Source organism: Stenella coeruleoalba (assembly GCF_951394435.1).
Source record: "Stenella coeruleoalba genome assembly, chromosome: 16".
Lineage (NCBI taxonomy): Eukaryota > Metazoa > Chordata > Mammalia > Artiodactyla > Delphinidae > Stenella > Stenella coeruleoalba.
Genome location: NC_137162.1, coordinates 37,798,527 through 37,821,668, shown reverse-complemented (window position 1 = coordinate 37,821,668; position 23,142 = coordinate 37,798,527). Strand labels below are relative to the sequence as shown.

Genomic DNA, 23,142 nt, shown 5'->3' with positions numbered 1-23,142 from the left:
GATGAACAAAGAAGCAAACATTTATTGAGGGCTTGCTACATGTTAGACATTCTACAACATTTTGTTAGTGCAGAGGTGAATAAGATGTAGTTCCATTCCTCAGGTAATTATAGTCTAATGTGAAAGGTAGACAAAGTATTATAGAAGAGGTAACTCTTGTATAGAAGAGAGCTGTGTAGACAACAGTCAAAATAGTGCATTGCACCCCGTAGGGAAGGTTTCATAAAGAATGGCATGTTTGAGCTGGGGTGAAAAGAATCATAGAGGTTGACCTGAGGCTTAGGAGGAGGGGAAATGGCAGTGCAGGCAGAGAGAATGGCATGTAAGAAGCTTGTTGGCAATAATATTGTCTAGAATATGGCAGATAATCCATTATGGTCAGATTCTGGTGTGTGTGTGTGTGTGTACGGTGTAGTGGTAATAAGTAAGATGAAAGAAAGTAAAAGGTGCTGTAGAAACTTAAGTTTAGGTGGATTCCAACTTAACAAATGATCTGTGCGAGTATCTTTCTCTTTTCTGGATTAACCTCTCCTACATAAACTCTTGTTACAGGTGCCAGAGTGTTTCTGTGGAGGAAAATAAAAACCACAAAGTTTTGTAGTTTTTGAACAACTGGATTCAGAAGTTAAGTTTCAAACAAAAAACCAAACAGGACATGAACTGTCAAAAGCTGGAGTCCACTAAATGAGTCACCTCAGGCTTAGACTCTTAGTACTGGGCATGTAGAGAGTCCCAGACTCTCTACTAAAGATAGAAAGATACTAAAGACAGATTCTGCCTTATTTCAAAACTTTATTTGAGTTTAACATTATATCCAAAGAAAGGAAAGGAAATTCTTTTCATTCCTGTATGCAATGGCTTCCTGCTTCTAGAATTTAGGGCTCAGGTTTGTACTGTCAGTATTGTGGGTCACTTGTGTTATTATGGTTAAAGTTGGCATTGGTATCTAGCCTGGAGAGTTGATTGCCTATTTGTTTTTGTATATCCAAACATCGGACCCCCAAGTTAATGAACTGTCTCATTATTAGTTGAGAGTGGCTTTTGGTGCACATATTTTAACTCCCTTATTCCCCCATCCATTTAATGGAATCATAGACTGGAAAGTACCTGAAAGAGAACATTTAGTCCAACCTTCTCATTTTACTGATGGGGAATCTGAGGCCTAGAGAAGTTAAGTGAGTTGAACAGGGTCACACAGGTACATATGGTAGCAGACCATCCACTGTTGATGCCAGTATTCCCTTTCTGTTTTTTTGTTTGTTTGTTTTAATCACCCCAAATTTTACTTTCTTCAGAAGTTTCTAGAACTACCAAGTTGTAGCATGGTTTGATTTCTGATGTCACTTTTCAGTCTTCTTTACTTTTCTACCTCTGTTTATATTTCTGGCTCTGGGTAAGTGAGTCTGATAAGTAGCAGATGTTTCTATTTTGTTTCTTTTATTTTTAGGATATTAATTAGATGTGATGTATGTCTTTGCAAACATATGTAAATGGAAAGATCTTAAAATATTTGCACTTGACATACCTGTATTTAATAGTATATTAAACTTTTTATGGCAAATATGACATATGTGGGTGAAGAAGAGTTCTTAATGTGGACTTTCTAATAATTGACTGTAACTTTATATCTCTATTATCAGGCATTCAGTAAGTTATTTTAAGAAAGGACAAAATTAGCCTCATATCATTAACCAAATTCAGGTATACTTGGTGAATTACTTAGTACATTAATCAGTTCGTTTTATGCAAGTGTGTGTACTTCATTTTTGTATTTTCCTCTGTAATCTGTCTTCTGGTGGGGGTAAGGGGAGGAGGGGGGAGATAGGGTATAAAGATATACTATAGTTCTTGCCTTTGAGGAAGTTAAATGTTCACTGGATACTAATTTTTAAAAGGTTGACTATATTTCATGGTATATTCTATTTGACATACAGCTATGCATCAATTTGTGGTAAACCTTCAGCTGTTGTTAATTTTTATCTATTAAGTTTTATTTTGTAAGATAGGGATAGCTCCATGGAAGAGAGTAAAGAAGAGACCTACATGCCTAGCTGATTCTATGACGAGTCTCATTTCTCTGGAAGCATTTCCTATTAATCTTATCCCTTTCTTCACTTTCTGTCTACTGCTTCATAAAAGCTCTCTTTCAGTGCATCTTTATTTCTCTTGTCTTATATAAGCCAATATGAGGTGATGATTTAAAAAAAGATATCTTTTGAGTTCTAGTTATAAGGAAGTATAAATACACTTGTCTTAGTCAGATCCCATTTACCATTCATGTATCTTTAATTTTGGTTTGTTGAAAGACTTGTCTTATCACTAATATACCATAAATTTACTAGGGACTCTGTGTGTGTGTGTATGTGTGTGCAGTTATCAGAGAAAGTTTGTGTTTTGTTTTTTTAAATTTTTACAGTTTATTTATTTTTGGCTGCGTTGGGTTTTCGTTGCTGTGCGTGGGCTTTCTCTAGTTGCGGCGAGCGGGGCCTACTCTTCGTTGCGGTGCACAGGCCTCTCATTGCCGTGGCCTCTCCTGCTGCAGAGCACAGGCTCCAGGCATGAGGGCTTCAGCAGTTGTGGCGCACAGGCTCAGTAGTTGTGGCTCGTGGGCTCCAGAGCACAGGCTCAGCAGTTGTGGCGCCTGGGCTTAGCTGCTCCACAGCATGTGGGATCTTCCTGGACCAGGGATCAAACCTGTGTCCCCTGCATTAGCAGACAGGTTCTTAACCACTGCATCACCAGGGAAGCCCCATCAGAGAAGGTTTTAATTAAGAGAGTCTTTTTCCCGTTGCGGAGCACAGGCTCTGGACGCGCAGGCTCAGCAGCCATGGCTCACGGTCCCCACCGCTCCACGGCATGTGGGATCTTCCTGGACTGGGGCACGAACCCGTGTCCCCGGCATTGGCAGGCAGACTCTCAACCACTGTGCCACCAGGGAAGCCCCATCAGAGAAGGTTTTAATTAAGAGAGTCTTCTTTCTTACCCGACCAACCACTCCCCAGATCACTTTTATCACTACCAGGCGCAGTATATGTTTTCACATACTCCCTATCCATACCTGTAGATATTTTCACAATTTTTTCATGTTTTCATTATCACTATTTGTTGGTTCTTTTATGCCAAATAATGCTCTTGTTGGAATGCTGACTTTGACTAAAATTTGTTATTGTTTTGTTTTTTAAACTTCTATATTTTTTATTATGCGTGGAGTATGGAACAATACTGAAAAAAGTTTGACTTTTGTAATCAGAGGTGCTGGGCTCTTCCATTTACATATCGTGGTTTGGGGCCAGTTTTGTAATGCTCTTCTAGATTTTAGCTTTCTCATACATAAAATGGAGACAGTATTAACTGTTAAATGATTGTGAGGATGAATTTAACAACATGGAAACTTTGTAAGGTATGCACATCTAATAGACATTTAATAGCTCATTATTTTCACTTTCCCTCCATTTTTTTCCTCTTAATAATATTTGAGAATCAGTGTATGAAGGCAGTTATCAGCAGTGTTTATCAAGCCAAACATTTTGAGCTGCTAAAAATGTACAGGAATTTTAGATAACTGAAGCTGTATGAAACTCAAAATGTTTATTTTTTATTGTGCTCTTATGAGACCAGTTTCTTAGAATTGTTTCCTGGTATATACCTCTCCCCTCACCTCGTAAGCCCTATTTTACATGATTCCTTATAAAATATTCCATTAAGGATTCTTCTCTATTGACCATACTCCTCTTTAACCTGTACCAAAGAAAGTGTAAAACGTTACTATTTTCTTGGTCAGTTCTCTTCTTTCTGCCTGTCATTTTTTTTTTTAATAAAAGCGAGTATGAAATTATTTAGCAAGGATGCATATATGTGCATATGTCATTGTTAAATAAATTTTCTTTCTAGCAAAACTCAATATACTAAATTATAGTATGCTAAAATGGAAAAGCTTTGTTTTCAGCAATATTATGAGAAGCTGATTTGTTTCAGGTCTGACCAGTTAGAAATTAGTGGGTTGCAGTTTGCTTATAATTAGTTCAACCTTCATGCGGATTTTTTTTTATTTTTGCTGCACCACCTGGCTTGTTGGACCTTAGTTCCCTGACCAGGGATTGAACCCAGGTCCTCGGCAGTGAGAGCACCAGGGAATTCCCACCCTTCATGTGGATTTGAGTTTAAAAATTGTTTAAAATAGATGAACTCTACAGATATTTCAGGATTTCTAAATGTAAAGCACAGGTCCATAACCTCTTATGTGAAATTCTTTGGACTAGCTGTGTTTCAGCATTCAGAATTTTTCAGTTTTTAGAAAGGTAACATGGAAGCATATATTTTGTATTGTATAACACCCCAGTGGGATTTGGAACAGTACCTAGGATAAAATGTTTCACTCTTTGCTGTAAGTGTATTCCTATTAATTAAGGAGTACACATTCTCATAAACTCAGATCAAGTTCTGCTGCAGTTGAGTTTGCCATACAGTTAAGAGAAAGTTTCAGATGCTTCAAAATTTGGGGATTTTGGAATGGTAGATTCAGAGGCTATGGACCTTTATTTGTTTTAAAATGCTAAGTTTTTATTTTAAATAATTTTTTAAATATCTGGTTTGGTTAGTAGTTGAACGTACCAGAATGCTGCTGACCACAAGCTAATGTATGGAATCCCTTTCTGAGCCTATTAATGTCTATAAACATGGCCTATTAATCATGAGTCAGCCAGTGCATGATAACAAACGTGACTACTATTAAAAAGACAAATTTTAGCATGCTGTAAGTAATGCTAAGTCAACGTTACTTTTTTCTATTCTATATTGATTTTACTTACTAGTCTTTCATTACTCTCAGACTTTAATTAAAACTTATAACCTGAGAGATTATTGAAAAAGATGACCTTTGGCTTCTCTAAAGAGAGAAAGATCTGGTTAAAAGATGTAGTAAGTGTTGTGTCTGAGTAGGTTAGCATTATTCAGTTATTCTTTACTTTTCCTTTGCCCTTATAATTTTACTGTTTTTAACATACATCTTTTGTAGTAATAGTTTGAGAAAACTGTATATGCTCAATTATAAGGCAGAGATAAAATTGAAGCTAGTTAGTTGTTTACACATATCTTGTGAAATCAAAAATAAAGACCATTAGCATATATAATTTTCACAAAAGGAATGTGAAGGTATAGATGCAAGTGAATTTGCAATGTTGTATATTAGTGGCATTATAAGTTTTGTAAGCAAACGTATAAGCTCTGATTGTATATACTTAACATTTTCAGCCTTGATTTCCTTAATTGTAAAATGTGGATAATAACAGTACCTACTTCACAGGAGTCTTAAGATTAAAAGCAATAGTTAATGTAAGACATTTAACATAATGCTTGGTACATTATAAAGGTTCAGAAAATGTTTGCTACTAATATACTTTTTTTTCTCAAGTGCAAAAGATAATTTTATATCACATTTAAACTTTTCTTTTAGATGTGCTGAAAGACATTATGATACCGCCAAATTTAACTGCAGAGGTAGGCATAAATACACTGTATTATGTTTGATAACTTGAAGCCAACAGTCTAAATCTTACTGTCATACCAATAATGAATAATCTCAATTATTAAGTGATATATTTATCTTAAAGATGGTCTTAGAAAATTTGAAAAATAAATTTAATTTTGCTATTGTGTTTTTGGAAACAAGTATCATATAAACCTGCCAGTAGTACTAGGAAGACTAAATTGTAGAATAGACTGAGAATTAGGAGAAATTCCTAGACTAACAGTAGAATAAAGAGAGGGTTATTCCTACAGTTTGATGCACTTGGTGTAACAGTAAGAGATTACAGGGAGAAAGAAGAACAACTTAACTCCTATCGAGGAATATGACCTGCGTGGTGGAAAAGGGTATAATGAAATATGGATAAGAGGAGCCTGATAGATGAGAGCAGGAGTTGATTTAAATGTGTTCTTCTCCAGGTGTAGTAAATTCTATCTCAGAGCCCACAGAAACTTTCATTTTTATTTGTGGAACGCTTTGAACCATGAGAGACCTGAAGAGTTGAGAAGCTTGGCAAGATGCTGCCGTGATAGTCAAAAAGAGAAAGTGGGTGCCTTGACAGATTGATATATTTGCCATTGATCCCTCCTAAATGTTTAGAATGGACTTTCAAACAGTTGGTTTGAGAATTCAGAAGTGCTAATGGCTGTGAGAGCCAGGATAGATTTACTAAGAATGTTTCATTTTTAGTGGATTTAGGCTACTGCTTACTGGTCAAAGAGTGTTTTACTCGAGGTTTATCTAGCTTTAACAGGTTTTTCTGGATGTTTTTGTATGCCACTGGGGAAATGAAGATGGAATGATGGTACAGCTGGGCAGATGACTAAGTAAAAGCTGTCCTGATGATTCCCTGTAATGGTAGTCATTGTCTACTTGAAGAGCTGTTCTGTCCCACCAAAGGCTTAATTGAGTATATCTTGTACCCCATTATGAATGACTTGGTTGAAGATATAAAGGACATACTTTTCACATATTTAGATAACACAGAAGATAGGTACATTGAATGTTAGTCGGCATTTTTAAGAATCTTAATAGAGTGGAACCAATAAGATAAAATTTAGTAGTGATATATTTAAAGTCCTATTTCTAGAAAAAATTTTTTAAAAACCTCAACTCTAACTATAGGGAACAGAGAAGTTTTGAGTTCTTATAACTCATGTGAAAAGACCTGAAACTTCGCTTGATAAACTTTACTACAGTTGTATACATTTTATAGCTTGGGTTTTTTTTTTCTCAATTTCTTTTGTAAATGTCTTTAAAGTCATGTGTATACAACACTAACATTTGCAAGACCATCTTTAAAATAACATGTTTGACGTTTTTATTATATGAAGTGTAAAATGCAGTCTTTTCCATTGTTGATTTGTTAGTGATCTGTACTTTCTTTGGAATATATGTTTTGTGATTATGCAATATTATAAGTGTTACAATTCCTTTTGTTAGAAAATGTATTGAGAGCCCTGATAAGAGGCTCCTGTGACATTTAATTTTGAGTTTACCTCCACCTCTGATATGTTGTGACCTCTGATACTTCTTTGCTACTCTATTGCAAAGTTTCCTCCTTCATAAAGTGAGGAAAATAATACCTGGTTTCCCTGTCTAATGAATAAATTTGAGTTGAGAGACTATTTTCTATTCAAAAATTAGAAAATTATGAGACAAATTATTTTCCTCTGGAGTTCAGTTTTTCTTGAAGAACTCTGTTAAGTTTATATGCAACATTTCTAAAGTTAACCTACTTTTAATAAGCAATTCAGGAGAGATTTTTTTCTTATTTGAGGTTATCTTTTTACCACAGTTGCACAGTATCCTTTCGAAGACCATAATCCACCACAGCTAGAACTTATCAAACCCTTTTGTGAAGATCTTGACCAATGGCTAAGTGAAGATGACAATCATGTAGCAGCAATTCACTGTAAAGCTGGAAAGGGACGAACTGGTGTAATGATTTGCGCATATTTGTTACATCGGGGCAAATTTTTAAAGGCACAAGAGGCCCTAGATTTCTATGGGGAAGTAAGGACCAGAGACAAAAAGGTAAGTTATATTTGATGTGTTTTTCTTTATTCTTCCTAGATCTGAGAATTTATTGGAAAATAAATTTTTAAAAAGATAGTTGTTAACCCTTATTTTCTTTCCTCTAAACATTTAAATTAGTATACTACCTTAACTTTCACATGAGCAAATGACAGATTCATTCAATTTTTCTGTTCATTCTAGCATTTTCATGTCATGCTAGCAAATCTTACCCATTAACTGGATTGCATATTTGGTATCATGAAATCTTTACAAAGCATTTAAAAAAGCAGCACATTGATCAAAAGTAAGCTTGATACTCCTGAAGCTTGCTTGAAAATAAAATGTCTTTGGATAATAATTTGGATGCCATTACCTAGTAAAGTGTGATCTTTACTTTTAAAATACATAGAGATTATTCTTTGATTTGAATACTCATAAGTGTGGTTATAATTAAGATTAATCAAGGGTTCTTCTCTTATTCAGAAGACTAAAGACTATGCTGAAAATCATTGACAAATTTAATTTGTGTAGTACATTTGAAAGCAAAAAATGAACTCTTGGGAGAATTTTTTACAGTGATTTTCAAGGGATTTATTTCTTTGGATACTAAGTATGGCAAAACATGTTTACATTTCTTACAAATGGACTTTGTACATTTCTGTCTCCAAGAAAGAAAAAAAACCAAACTACTTCAGATAGATGGAAAAACTCATTTAGAGACCTCTATTGAGGAAGACATCCTAATTTTATATGAAAAATTTATTCTAGTTTTAATAATTTTCTCAATGAGGAAGGTTCTCTTACAGTTTAAGCTAATTTCTTTTTAATTTAACTTCAAAACAGAAACATAAGTGATCATAGCCATCATTTTCAGCTGGCTAATGGCATTGATTCCTGGTTCCTTTACTCCTTCCTCATTTCTTGTTTTACTTGTCGTTGTTACATTTTTGAATTATATCTAAGGATGCCAAAGCACTGTTTATTGGTGACAGTTTACAGAATTGAATCTTATTGTTAATGCATGATTTTGGTGAGTGTTGATTATACTAACTTGCCATACATTTCTGTATACTGTGTGCACCCTGGGATGATAGCACTAGAATGAATTCCAGAGCAGAGGACTGAGATGTTTTCTTTGGTTCATCCTTTCTTCATTTAGAGGGAAACAATTGCTTTTACTGATTAAAAATATAGAAGGTAAATTTTTCTGTACTTAAGTGAATAAACATAGGGCAGCACAGGGAAAAGAGACTGAATGAGAAGAAAACCTAGAGAGATGGCTCAAATTAAAATACAGTCACAGGAGCAGTGGTAGAAATTTAAAACAGGGTTGATGAGCAGCAGATATTTTGGCAATCAAAAAGAAATCAGGTAAAAAGAATTTAAAATAAAAACAGAAAAGTTGTATAATGTTCAGCCAGAAGTAGCTTTAAGTTAGGGGCTCTTAAACTGTTTATGTTATATACCTTTTAAAAATATGATGAAAACTCTATTCTCCCACAAAAAATGTGCATCATGTACATGAGCATAAAATTTTGCTTATAGTATTTAATTGCACTGAAAATTATTTTTTTTTAACAAAGAATGTAAAAAATACTTTAAGAATAATGTCTCATTTTCTTTTTTTATGCCAGGCAGTGGCCACTACTTGAGACTGCTGAATAAATCCAAGTGGTACAAATTAACCAAAATTAAGTTTTAGTTCTGCTCAGTAGTAAATTTTCCTGAAAGGGCTACTATTATTTAGCTTTTAAAGAACACATTGAAACTATGCCATTGTCTTTGACTTGGCAACTTTTATGTCATTTTTGATATCTAATTAGTTTTGACTTTGTTTCCCCATCTCATGAAAGAATGAAAGAGCAAATGGACTCTGTAGATTTTTTTATTTTTTGCCAGATGAAAGTAGGCTTGTGTCAAGAAATAAGAATTCTTATAAGACTCTTCAGATTAATTCATGTTGCATCATTTTCTTTGCCTTCTAGTTATTGAGATCATTTTTTGGCAAGATTCTGGCATAATGCTGTGTTTGAAGGAAAAAATTATGACTCCACATTTTAGTTTTAATATTGAAGAGTTAAACTGTGTTAATGAGTTTGTATTTTATGCAGGTAAAATTCTAGCTATAGAATTTGTCTTCCTAAAGCAAGTGAACTTATGTGTAGCAAAGAATTGCATAGTTGCTCCCACTTCTTGACAAAACCTCTTAAGTCCTTGATTGAAAGTCTTGGCTTTCCTGAATTTGGCAACTTTCACAACAGTAGATTTTTTCATGACAAATCCTCTTGTATAGTCTGTGATTCAAGACTTGGCTCTCATGAAGTCATAGAATACTTTTACAACAATAGCTAAGCTTTCTCTCGGGATTCATGGTAGAGTCTTACACACCAGTGCATACTGGTGAACAAAGCATGGAGTCACAGTGACGTGTAGAACTTCTCTCTTTACCAAAGCAGCAAAACCAGATGTTTTGCCAGGCATTAAGGTGTACTCTGTCTACAGAATACTGAGATTTCTTCAGGGGACTTTTTTTGGGCAGAGAAACTTCACCGTTTTGAAAATGTTACTGTCTGCTGAAGTTTCCAAAAAGGACTCCAAAATAGGAATTATTGTTTGTGTCACCATGCATGTATTTGATGAAAACTAGTAGCTGGCTAAACTGAGATTTCATATGCTGAAGAGAAGTGGTATCTCCAGTCCTTTCATGACCTGCTTCATAGTTTTAGAAAAAAATGTCTGTTTTTTTGGAATGGATAAAACTGTTTGATAGAGATACTACAACAGTCTTACTTTTCTGTTGCAAACTACAAGTATGTTTGACCATTTCTAAGATATTTGCCTTCACCATGTTCACTGTGACTTTTTTGTTTGTTTGGCATTACAGTATCCTTGTAGGTTACTTTAATCAAGAATTTTGAGTTGGGGGGGCAAATAAGGTATTTGTAATGGTCCAGCCTTTGTAACTAAGCTGTGCTCTCACGTGTTCTTACACACACCTCCCACTCCCGTCATACTTCCCTCCCTCTTACTCTCTTATACCCACCCACCCCCGCATATGTGAATATATACTCTGTCTGACGTGGGTGCTTCTTCAGGATAGTTGGCTGAATGCTTCTGATAGTGAGAACTAGCCATATAGGAAGCACTTGGGATATTCTGTCCCATCGTGTTCAAGGAAAAAGTAAAACCTAAGGATACTTCAACTTTATTGTATTTTATTTTCTCTGTTTTCTGTTTAAGTTAGATTCAAGAGATGTCTACATAATGAAAAATGAGGCCATATTTTAATTTTCAATGGCAAGATATTGTAGTCATCACAATCTGGTAATACAATTGTCCGTTCTGTTTCTCTGTGGAGGAGAGGAGAGGAGATTTGATGAAATGGCAAGCCCCATGGGATATTGTTGTGAAACAGAGGCCAGAGTGAAAAGATAGCAAGAGAAGTATTTATGAAAATAAAATGCAAAGCCTGTAGTGTCATGTGGTAGAATAATAGTAGCTACATCATCAGCAGAACTGTTCCAGGCACAGCATATTCTCTGTCCTCTCATAGGTTAGAATCTCACCCAAGTGAAAGGTGATGGGTTAATAGAAAATGGAGTTCTGTATGTACTACTAAGGATGTACTCAGTAAAATTATGTTTAGCTGTTACATGACATTAAACTCAGAGTTATGTAATTTGGCCAAAATTGATCACTTTAGCATCTTGAAGTCAAAGTAAATCATTAAGATCTGCTGTGCTTATTTTATTAGCTCATGATTAATTAATATACCTAGACTATTTTTTGGATGAATTATTCACAGGCTCTAAAGGAGTATCCTACTGTGCTCCTGCCTTTATCCTTGTGTATATTTTAAAAGGCAAAAAGACATTTATGGGCAGATGCTGTTGACAAAGCTGTATTTTACTAAATGGTGTTGTTTCCATTATAGGTTGAAACAGCATTAGAAAGTGAGACAGAGTAGATAAAAGTCATAAGATTATGAGGTTTTTTTTTTTTTTTTTTTTTTGCAGGAGTATTTCTTATTTTATAGATGATAAAACTGAGGCCCAGAAAAATGAAGTGCTTTGAACAGGATTATCCAAACAATTAATGACGGTGTTCAGAGTAAAATTTGAATCCCCTGACACACTGGTGAACTTCTTTCTACAATATCAAGTCCATAAATCCTGGAATTGTAAAAGAGTTTTGAAGCTCTTCAGAATTAATCTCTGCACAGAGTCAAGCTCTCCTGAAAGGTCACATAATGATGATGAAATTGGCCTCTTTTGACAAGGCTCCTCAGTTTATATTTAAAAATAGATTCTGGAGCAGTAAAGACCCCTGATTAAGTAGAATAAGGATAGCTTGAGTTTGTTGGTGTTAAAAATATAATGCTGCAGGCTTCCTTCAAATCTTTGGAATTTGTCTTATGAATTTTCAAATAAATCACATGTTTACCTAATGGTAAGAGTACTAGTGAAATAATATATAGAATAATATATTTTTAGGGCTTCCCTGGTGGCGTAGTGGTTGGGAGTCCGCCTGCCGATGCAGGGGACATGGGTTCGTGCCCCGGTCCGGGAAGATCCCACATGCCGCGGAGCGGCTGGGCCCGTGAGCCATGGCCGCTGAGCCTGCGCGTCCGGAGCCTGTGCTCTGCAGCGGGAGAGGCCACAACAGTGAGAGGCCCGCGTACCGCAAAAAAAAAAAGAAAAAAAAAAAAAATATATATATATATATTTTTTTTAACCTTTAATGAATATAACTTATCATAAGAAAACTTAGCTGAGCGTGGTAGAGCTGTTGTTATACAGCTGTGGAATTCTTCCACAGAAATAAGTTATCTGATAATAAATATAATTGACTATCCAAAGTAGTTTTATTCTTGAAATATCTGTTAGAGAGATTTATTATCTTACCAGTATTATAGGTTGTGTTTGTAGATTTGCATTTTTGTAATTGTGAACCACTATTATAGGAGATATGTACATTTTATCAGTTTGTGTAGGATTAATTTTATTAGAAATGTCTTTAATGTTCTTTCGCTGTAGCCTTAATTTTAACTAAGGAGAAACACTAAGAAGCTGAAGAAAATTGTGTTCTGGTGACATTTTTATAGGAGCAGAATGTTTCTCCTCCTCCTCCCCCACCCTCTTTCTCTTCCTCCTTCTCTTCTCTGCCCCCCCCTCCCCCCGCCCCCACTGCCACCTTCCCCTCCTCCCTCTTGTTTTGAAGAAAGAGGAGCCAGTTGTCATGTTTTTGGTGAAGATTTATAGACTTTGAAGAGACTCTCCTCAAATTAACCTGGTAGAGTCTTGACATTTTTCTCAGCAGACTTGGTACAAATTAGATGGCAGAGTGGTGGGTGCCAACTGACCATAAGATGTGCAGCTGTGTTAGTAAAATACCCAAATAATACTTCAGGATTTGAATGTTGCAGAGAAGTACAACTGATGCCTCTTATTTAAAAAAAAAAGTTTTCTGAGAGTGGTGTAACTACTTGAGGGAAGACTTTCTTACTCAATAATTTACAAGAAGGCAATTATGTTATACTTCTCTAGGAATCGTTTCTTTGCATATTTGATCTTTTGCTTTAAGAGCACGTGGCAAATTACTCTAAAATGAACTGTTGATGGTTCCCACCCCAATAAAGCTCCTAGGGTTGCTTCCTATCTAATCTATGCCTTACACTGTCTGTATTTGTACTTATGCTTCAGAATTAAAGCAGATAACTCACAATATTTATTACAGACTATGAATAAAGAATTAAAACATCCTACCAGTAGGGGTAAGTGTATATTTTGGAAAGATTCCCAAAATTTCTGAATTTAGAGAGAGAAACTTCTTACCCAGAATCTCTCCTCTCTCTCTCGTCTCTTGTCTCTCTTGTCTCTCTTGTCTTCCTGCTTCTAGAATGGTAGCAGGTAAAGTAAGCATTAATACTTACTTTCTTTGATTAAACTCTCAGGAAAAAATTTTGAGGCTTTGATTTTCTTTTTGGGGGGGGTTTGTTTTCGAAGCAGTTATTAAAGTTCTTATGTATTGTGATCTCTCTATGTGAGTTCATTAGCTTACCTTTAATGAAGACTTCTATCTTCTAGAAATAATAAATATTAACTTTATTCTAAGTGATCCCAAGAAGAGGAAATTTTCTAGTGTCTCTGAGGAATGAATTTATGTTCTAATATATAATCAGATTATTTTTTTCTAGTCTGTTTACTAAATTTCCCCATATGGTAACCTAATGAAATTTTCTCATTTTCTTTTCATTTAAAACAAAGTAAGGAAAAACAAACGAAGTAGATGTAACAGGAAAAGAAATGTATTTATGACTTCTTTCTGGTTTTCCTGACAAACTCATGACAATTTATTGGTTGTTTTTTGTTGTTGTTATTGGGTGGCAGGGGAAGAGCAGTGTTTGAGAGTACACACTTGAATTAGTACATATGCACTCTCTGCTATGCCACGCCAGGATAGCTGGACACTTGAGAACAGCTCTGCAAATATTTATTTGTTACAAAACTTTGTCTTATGTGAAGCCTTCAATTCTGAAGCATTTAAAACTTAAAAGAAATTAGGATACTAAGAATGTTGTTGTCTAAAATTGTATCTAAGGAGATAAGGACACACCTATGAATGGGTACATTTTTACTGTAGGGCTTAAAACCGTTTAAGGCTTCATTTTTATTTTTTAATTTATTCCTTGATTAATTATTGAGATATAATTGACATGAAACAGTGTGTAAGTTTAAGATGTGCAACATATTTATTTGATACATTTATATCGCAATATGATTACCATTGTAGCCTTAACCTCTGTTATGCCACAGAAGTATCATTTCTTCTAGTGGTGGGAACACATAAGATCTTGTCTTTTGGCAAGTTTTTAATGTTTATAATGTAGTTTTGTTGTCTGTAATCCCTGTACTTTATATTAGATCTCCAGAAGTTATTTATCTACTAGCTGTAAGTATGTACCCTTAAACATCATCTCTCCCATCCCCTCACCACCCCCAGCGTTTGGTAACCATCATTCTGCTGTTTTCCAGTTCAGTTTTTGGTTTTGTTTTGTTTTTTAAGATTCCATATATAAGGGATATTGTACAGTATTTGTCTTTCTCTGTCTGACATATGTCACTTAGCATGACGTCCTCAAGGTCCATTGGTAGTGTCGAAAATGGCAGAATTTCCTTTTTTCTCAAGGCTGAGTAGTATTCCATTGTATGTATATATACATTTTTATCCATTCATCTCTCGATGGACACTTACGTTGTTTCCGTATCTTGGCTATTGTGAACTACAATAAACATGGAAGTGCATACAAACAAACAAACAAACAAAGTAAGCTATAATTATCCTCTTTTTTGGCTTAAAAAAACTTCCAAATATAACATTCTTATTTTTTCCAACACATTAATTCTCCTGGGCTAAACTGTTTCACTAATATATGGTATTTAAGCCTGTTATCCAATCTGTATATTCATAAAATTTTAAGAGTTTTATACCTTGAAGGACCTTAGCAATTATTTCAGACCCATTTTAGTATAAATGATAAAACAGATCTGCAAAGATCATTTTGTCCTAGGTCATTTAATCTCTCTGTGTAACAACTCAAAACCATATCTCCTAACCTCAAATCCAGTATCCTTTCTACGGTTCTTTGTTCTCCTGTCCAAATTATTTTTCTTTATTATTTTGATCCCCAAAGTAGAAATAGAAACTTAAAAAGGAAAAAAAAAGTGACTGTGTTATAATGTATTATAACTCTTTCAGTTTCAAGTCACAGAAACCCAACTCAAAATAGCTGAAACATAAGGAGACATTTATTGGCTTATATAACCCTAAAACTCTGGCCTGAATCTCGATGCTTAACAGATGTCAGAAATCTCTCTCTCTACTCTCTTTTTTTGTCTTTATATACTTTATTTTTAGGCAGACTCTGCAAGTAATGGCAAGGTAGTAGCTCCAGGTTTACATGCTGTGTACTTTAGCAACTGCGATGGCAGGAGAGCTACAATTTGAGCAAAAATTTCTAGTTTAGGTTCTGGTTTACCTGGATTAGGGCATGTACCCATCCCTGAACGAAACATTCTGACCAGAGGCTTGGGCCATATATCTGAAGCTGAAGAATAGGGCCCCCCGTCCCCCTCCCCCAAACCACAGGGAGAGAGATGGCATCCCAAAGGGGAAAGGATAATAAAAATATCAGTTTTCTGCTTCATATTACTCTCAAGAATTCTATGGTTCATGTACCACTATTTAATACACTACTTATAATTTGTTTCATAGAACTGAAGCACTGTAATACTCTAAGCTTTGGAGATTTTTTGTAGGTGGGAAAAATAAGAGCTCAGAGAGGTTGTGAATCTTTCAGGTTATAGTTGGTATGCGTGCTGTTAGTAAAACCCAGGACGTAGGAGTAAAAAAAATTAGAATCAGACTCATATTTAGGTTCAAATCTTGTTTTTGAACAAGGTGATTATGTGCACCAGGAGTGTTTTCTTATCCTTAAAATAGAGGAGATCTATCTTGTAAAGTGGTGGTAGTTTTAGGGATATATGTAAAATGTCTGGCATGCCGCTTAATATCCAATAACTACTGTTATATGTTGTCATTGTAGGAACTGGCATTCCTAAAAGCCACATTTCTTCCTTTGTTGAATTACTTTCCTGTAATAATCTTGCTGTGATCACTCTGAAACATGGATTTCCAAGCTTCAAGCAAACACTATCATTGTAAAACATCTACATTATTTCTGAGTTTAGAAGTGCCAGTGAAAAGTTTACTGAGGTAGAAAGTTACTTTTTAAACTGAGGAATCTAGATTGTGAATTCATCTTAAAGAAGATGATTTGAAAGTATTGATGTGGAGCAAAATGTGTAAAACTGGATCAGGAATGTCATTTTATTTTAACACAGGGTGCACTCCACAATGAAGACTTAGCAGTTATGGACTTTTTAGTGCTAAACATAACATCATAATATATTAAGCAAAAACTGGAAGAAATTAAGAAAAATTGATAGCAATGCTAGTAGGAATCTTTTTTAATGTACTTTAAGATCAGGAAGGTACAAAATAAGAAGATATATAGATGGCTTGAATAATATAATACAAGTCCATAAAATGTATTTCTTTTTTTTGTCATTCACAAAACAGTTATCAATATTAGTAATTCATTAGGCCAACCATAAAATCTCACCTCCAAGTAGAAATATATAAACCTCATCCCTTGGTTACAATTCAATAGAATGAGAGATTTTGTTAAAAAGTTTAATCAAACTAAATCAACCATTTGGAAATTTAAAGCCACTTACTTAAATAACTTTTGGACAATGAAGAAATAGAAATTTATATTAGATATTATTAAGATAATAACAAATAGATGGATTAATAAAGATGAAAATATAAATTTATGAATTATCAAACAGTAAGCCATTTGAACTAATAAATCCAAACACTGTATAAAAATGCCAATAGGGCTTCCCTGGTGGTGCAGTGGTTGAGAGTCCGCCTGCCAATGCAGGGGACACGGGTTCGTGCCCTGGTCCGGGAAGATCTCACATGCCGCTGAGCGGCTGGGCCCGTGAGCCATGGCCACTGGGCCTGCGCGTCCGGAGCCTGTGCTCCGCAACGGGAGAGGCCACAACAGTGAGAGGCCCGCGTACCACACACACACACACACACACACAAATGCCAATAAAATCAATACATCTCTTTTTAAGCCAATCAAAGGAAAAAGAAAAGAGAGGGAAAACAAAAAATCAGATGTTGGAAGTTTGAGAAAAGAGATAAAACTACAGTGTGGAAGTGACATTAAAAATTATATTCAGGTATATGCTAATTAATTTGAAAATTTCAATGGAAAATGGACAATAAATGCTTCAAGATGAAATCCAAAATCTGAATAGACCATCCAAGAGTGAAAATGAATAGGAGCCCTCAAGAAGTACCTGATGTGAATTGCATTTCAGATGGCTGCTATCAGACCTTGAAGCATCAAATAATTATGTTATTTAAATTGGTCCAGGTGTTATAAAGTATGTAAAACTCCCCATATGACTGCTTGCATAGCCCTTCTACCTCAATATGGTAAAGATAACATTTTTAAAACCAGAAAGTATAATATGGGAGAAATTAAATGGTTTGGCGAAAAGTTAAGAGTACATGGAAGGGAGTTGTGAGGGATAAGAGTGGAAAAAAGAGGTTAGGCTATATTTTCAGGTTGTTAAAGAATTATAGTGTTTGATAAATTTGTTGTCATTTGGGTAGACACTGGAAAGCCAGTTAACATTTTGAATTATTTGGTAATGTGATTAATCTTATATTTTTGTAAAATTAATCCAAAAGCATAAAAAATGAATTGGGGAATAGATAAATGAAAGGCTGATAATCAGTTGGCTATTGCAAAATTGCAGGAGGCGACTGAATAGAAAGGCCACAGAAAACCAGAACTGGTATTCTGAGAAGCATTTCAAAGTCAAAATCTGGGTTTTGACTGAATCTCTTTGCTATGTACCTGAAACTAACAGAACATTGTAAATCAACTATAGTCCAATATAAAATAAAAATTTTTTTAAAAAGAAAAAAATCTGGATTTCGACATCTGAATAGACATGAAGGAATCGTGAGTATGAGTATTCTAAACAAGCTTAGCCTCTGGTTTGCCTTCCATTTTGCATGGAGTGTGTGTGTGTGTGTGTGTGTCTGCGTGCACAGACACACGTGCATATGTGTTTGTGTGTGTGTGTGTGTGTGTGTGTGTGTATATATATATATATATATATATATATATATATATATATATGCCGGGTAGTTGATATGCTGACTGATATACCAATCTCTGCCTCGACTCTGCTGCCTGGACCATTGCCATAGTGCTGGGGTTCCCGCACTTCTCTTTACTATAACCCTGTGTATATCACTGCTGTCTCAGATTGTTTCCTTCACTCAACGATGGTGATGGTATTAGAATAGATTTTCGGCTCAGATGCTGGAGAAGACAGTGAGTTGAGTATAATGACAAATAACAGAGGTTGGTCCGTGCAAGAATGTGAAAGCTTCAGTTCTGGGATATGTTGTGTTTTAAGTGCTTCTGAGATTTCCAGCTAGAAATGTCCAAGTGTAGGAAATTCTGGACTGGGAGTTGGGAACAAAGTCATATTGAGAGACACAGGTTTTGGAGTTAATGTGTAAGACATAATTAAACCAGTGGAGTAGATAGGATTGATATAAAGAGGGAATAGCTGAGATCAATTTTTTGAGATATAACTGCATTTAGGGACAAGAAGAGAAGAGATAACTGGTAAGGATAGGAGAAAACCTTTATTATTTTTAAAAATATTTTATTTATTTTATTTTATTACTTTATTTTATTTTATTTATTTTATTTTATTGTTTTTGGCCACACCGCACCACATGTGGGATCTTAGCTCCCTGACCAGGGATTGAACTCTCGCCCCCTGCATTGGAAGTGGGGAGTCTTAACCACTGGATCTCCAGGGAAGTCCCAGGGGAAAACCTTTAGAGAGTGTATCCTATGGAAGGAACAGGGAGTTTTCAAAATGGCAGCTAAAAAATGAGCCACGATGATAATAAGAAAACAGTAGCAAATGACCATTAATGACCATTAAGAACTAATGACCATTAAGAAATCAGCCTCATAATAACAGATTTCCAAGAGTTAAGGAGTAGAGGCTTCTCAAGAGTTTAGATATAGAGAGAAGATGATAGTTTGAAAGAGATACAAGATTTTGGGGAGAGTGTGGGTCTTTGGTCTTAGAATTGTTTGCTTGTTTTGGATAAAGGATAAGCGTTACCTGAGCTTTTTCATTAGGAGGAGACAGGTGGAGAGAATAAAGGCAAAAGCCAGAGAGGATAAAATTAATAGAACACTTGCAAAAATGGAACCAATGTGAACATGAAGAGACACTGTTAGAAAATATCAGGACTAAAAAGATTTCTTTTTTTTAAGATGTTGGGGGTAGGAGTTTATTAATTAATTTATTTTATTTTTGCTGTATTGGGTCTTCGTTTCTGTGCGAGGGCTTTCTCTAGTTGTGGCAAGCGGGGGCCACTCTTCATCGCGGTGCGCGGGCCTCTCACTATGGCGGCCTCTCTTGTTGTGGAGCACAGGCTCCAGACGCGCAGGCTCAGTAGTTGTGGCTCACGGGCCTAGTCGCTCCACGGCATGTGGGATCTTCCCAGACCAGGGCTCGAACCCGTGTCCCCTGCATTAGCAGGCAGACTCTCAACCACTACGCCACCAGGGAAGCCCCTAAAAAGATTTTGAGACGAGAGAAAATAATTTTGAGGGTGCTCACATCGGGTGACCTCAGGGTTCCCAGTAAAATGGGAACTTAGTTCTTTGAGGATGATATTTGGGACAGGACAGAAAGAGAGGTTTTAAAATGATGAAATCATTATAGTCAAGTGTTAATAAGTGCATAACAGAAGAAAGAGTTATTGAATGATACAGATTTGGAATAGGTGAGACTGAGTAAAGACAGTGGAAAAGTGGATTGGAAGGAATAGTGGGAGGAACACCAAATATCCTCCTGGTCTGTGAATATAAGGGAATTGAAGAAGCAATGGCTGCCTTTTGAGAAGATGGCCAGGAACATGATGCTAAGTCAATCTGAAGAATGCTAAGTTTAGCTAAAATTAGAATGTTTTGAAAGTTTTACTTCAGGAAAAAAGTTAAGAATATAAGTATTTTTCTTCACGGTTAGAGTAGGAAAAGGAGAATAATTAGTGGTAGAGAATAGAACTATATTTGGGGGATATAGTTATAGATCAGTTTAGATTAAAAATTCTTGATTCAAGAATAGAATTGATTTTTATTAGTCTTAATTTAACTGAAATAATGGAAAATTTGAAAATGTAGTAATTTTTAATCTTCAAGAGCTTTAAAGGTCAGCCCTCTTTTCAGATATGTAGAATTTTTGAAAATCAGTAAAAAGTTCATTTCTCAGATTTTTAAAAAGATATATATTTAAATTTAATCTTAATATTCAAGATGCTGTATGTAAAACATGCACATGAATCATTGTTTTCAGTGTATGCATTCAGGAAATATATTTGAAGTGTTACAAATCACATTGTCAACTTAGTGTGGAAGTTTTACTCATTTTATTTCGAATCCTAGATTATAGTGTATTCTGTACAATACATTGTATTGTTAATTAAATTTTAGTAAGTGTGCATGATGGCTGTAAGAGATGAGAACAGAGTGAGGACAACACATTAAGGGCTATGGTCCATACACATTTGGGCCTTCCAAATTTTTTTTTTTTTTTTAAGGAAAACAAAACAAGAGTTTATTCATTACCAGATATCAAGATCTAATATAAAACTGTAAAACTGGCTTGGTGGTGCTGAATTCTTTCAGCTTTTGCTTGTCTGTAAAGCTTTTGATTTCTCCCCAACTTTTTAATTTCTGTTAATTTGGACACATTGAATTTGAGGTGCCGGTAAGCTAACAGGTAGGTAAGGATTGCAAAGTTAAGGTACAGAAGACTAATTATGCATAATTTGATAGTAAAATAATAAATTTACAATTATGTTTTTCACCATTTTTCTTTGAATTGTGTCAATAATTTTGATTCATCTTGTATGTACACATTAATTATTAATCTGCTGGTGAGAACTTACAGATTCATAACACTGTTTCTCTACACATTTGCCTTTCTGTTAAGGATTAACTGGGTGTATAAACACTTGCATTATAGATACGCTACCAGTCACTTGCTACTTGAGTAAAATTAAAGTTTTGACAACCTTTTAATTATTTCATGCAAACTTACACCAAGAATGGAGATAAAGAGAAAAAATATCATCTATCATTCCACTAAACCCCAATAAATAACTTGACAGCTTGGTCATCTAGTAGACTTCCATTGATTTAATTTTTAAAATCTTATTTAATTTTAATTTTTAGACTAGATTATAAATACACATGGTTCAAAAAAGATTCCCTCCCACCCACCCATCTTCTGTCTGCTGTTTCCCCCAACCTGCTTTGCAGTTCTGTATTTTATCTTGATACATATGAATAAGTTTTTTGCTGAAATGGCATTAAATAATGTATAAAAAATAATTTTAAGTTTAAACACTTTTTAAACTTTAATGATAATTTTTAGCATTAGTGTTTGTAGCAGCTATTCAAAGCAACACTGTTTTATTGCCATTTCTTTAAAAAAATAGGTAGAACTAAAAATCCAGCAATTCCAAAATTATACCTTAAATGTAGGTAGAATTTTTCAAACTGCTGATTCAGATTTCTGTAACATTCTGTTGTTTTAGCATGCTTTTGTCTAATTGTGTTTAGTGTTTAATCCTCATGAGAATCCTGTGAAGATGGTATTGTCTTCATTTTCCTGCAGAAACAAAGTTTGTGTTTTGACTGTCAACATTCAAATCCAAGTCTTCTGATTATATGATTTTTGTACTATAGCCAAAATCTTAGATCATTAGTCCTGATTAGAAATGGCTTTTTTTCTTTTTTTTGCGGTACGTGGGCCTCTCACTGCTGTGGCCACTCCCGTTGCGGAGCACAGGCTCCGGAAGTGCAGGCCCAGCGACCATGGCTCACAGGCCCAGCCACTCCACAGCATGCAGGATCCTCCCGGACCGGGGCACGAACCCGTGTCCCCTGCATCGGCAGGCGGACTCTCAACCACTGCGCCACCAGGAAAGCCCATGAAATGGCTTTTATCCATTATTTGGCATTTTATGTACTTTTAAAATTGTAATAAAATCATGCTGACCTTTAAAAAAGAACCAAGAATACTGAAACAAATACCTATATACCTGCCATTCAACATGCTTTTCTTTAAATTCACGTAAATGTACTTTCTACTTTTCATTGGGGAAAGAAAAGTTTTTATGTCCAGAGTTTTTAACACACTGGCATATTTATATGCCAATATAACATCCAAAAGAGAAATATTGCAAATTCTAAGTTAAATGCTTAAATTATTCTGAAGTCATATCATGTAATAGGAAAAGAAACCTTAGATAAGTTCCCTAATACCTCACTTATTCAGCATCATTAGTGAGTGCATTGCTGCACACAGTAGTTTTTTTTTTTTGAGATAAGTCAGGGTCCCCATTTAAACACCACATGAATTGTATATATTTTTAGCACTGTAATACTTAACTTTTCTAAAACATTATGTATTTCCCTGGTTACATGCAAAGAGGTGTATGTAGCTCAGGGACATCTCTAAGTACCTTTGTTGTCAAACTATTGCATACATTTATGTCAACTGCATACTCTTGTTTTTGTTGGGTTCTAAAGCCAGCATCACTTTTTGCTGCTGCTATTTCTGCCTCCTAAAGGCAATATGCCTTTATCTGACTTGCTGATTCTGATATGCTTTTGCCTGGAAAATAGGTATCCAAGTTTTTGAGGAATTCTGTGTTGAATAAGAATCTATACATGCTTGTGGGGAACCCTACGTGTAAAGAGCACAGCTGTAGAGCAGAGGCCTTTGACAGTTATTTTGGATATGCAGTGGCCTTTGCTTATTGGGTACATGGGTCAGAGATTGTTGTGACCATTGAATAGATGGGGGTGTTATGATAATTGTATTTTAAGGGAGAAAAGTTATTCT

General features: G+C 35.2%; 1 protein-coding gene across 1 annotated transcript in view; it reads left to right on the top strand.

Moving 5' to 3' along the window:
- Positions 1 to 23,142, top strand: part of PTEN (phosphatase and tensin homolog) — a gene marked incomplete at its 5' end in the record, with an annotated part of 89,774 nt that overhangs the window by 52,193 nt on the left and 14,439 nt on the right. Inside the window, 2 exons of the mRNA XM_079900575.1 lie at positions 5,453 to 5,496; positions 7,323 to 7,561. Coding sequence (XP_079756701.1) covers positions 5,453 to 5,496; positions 7,323 to 7,561 — 283 coding nt within the window. The remainder of the gene's footprint in view (positions 1 to 5,452; positions 5,497 to 7,322; positions 7,562 to 23,142) is intronic.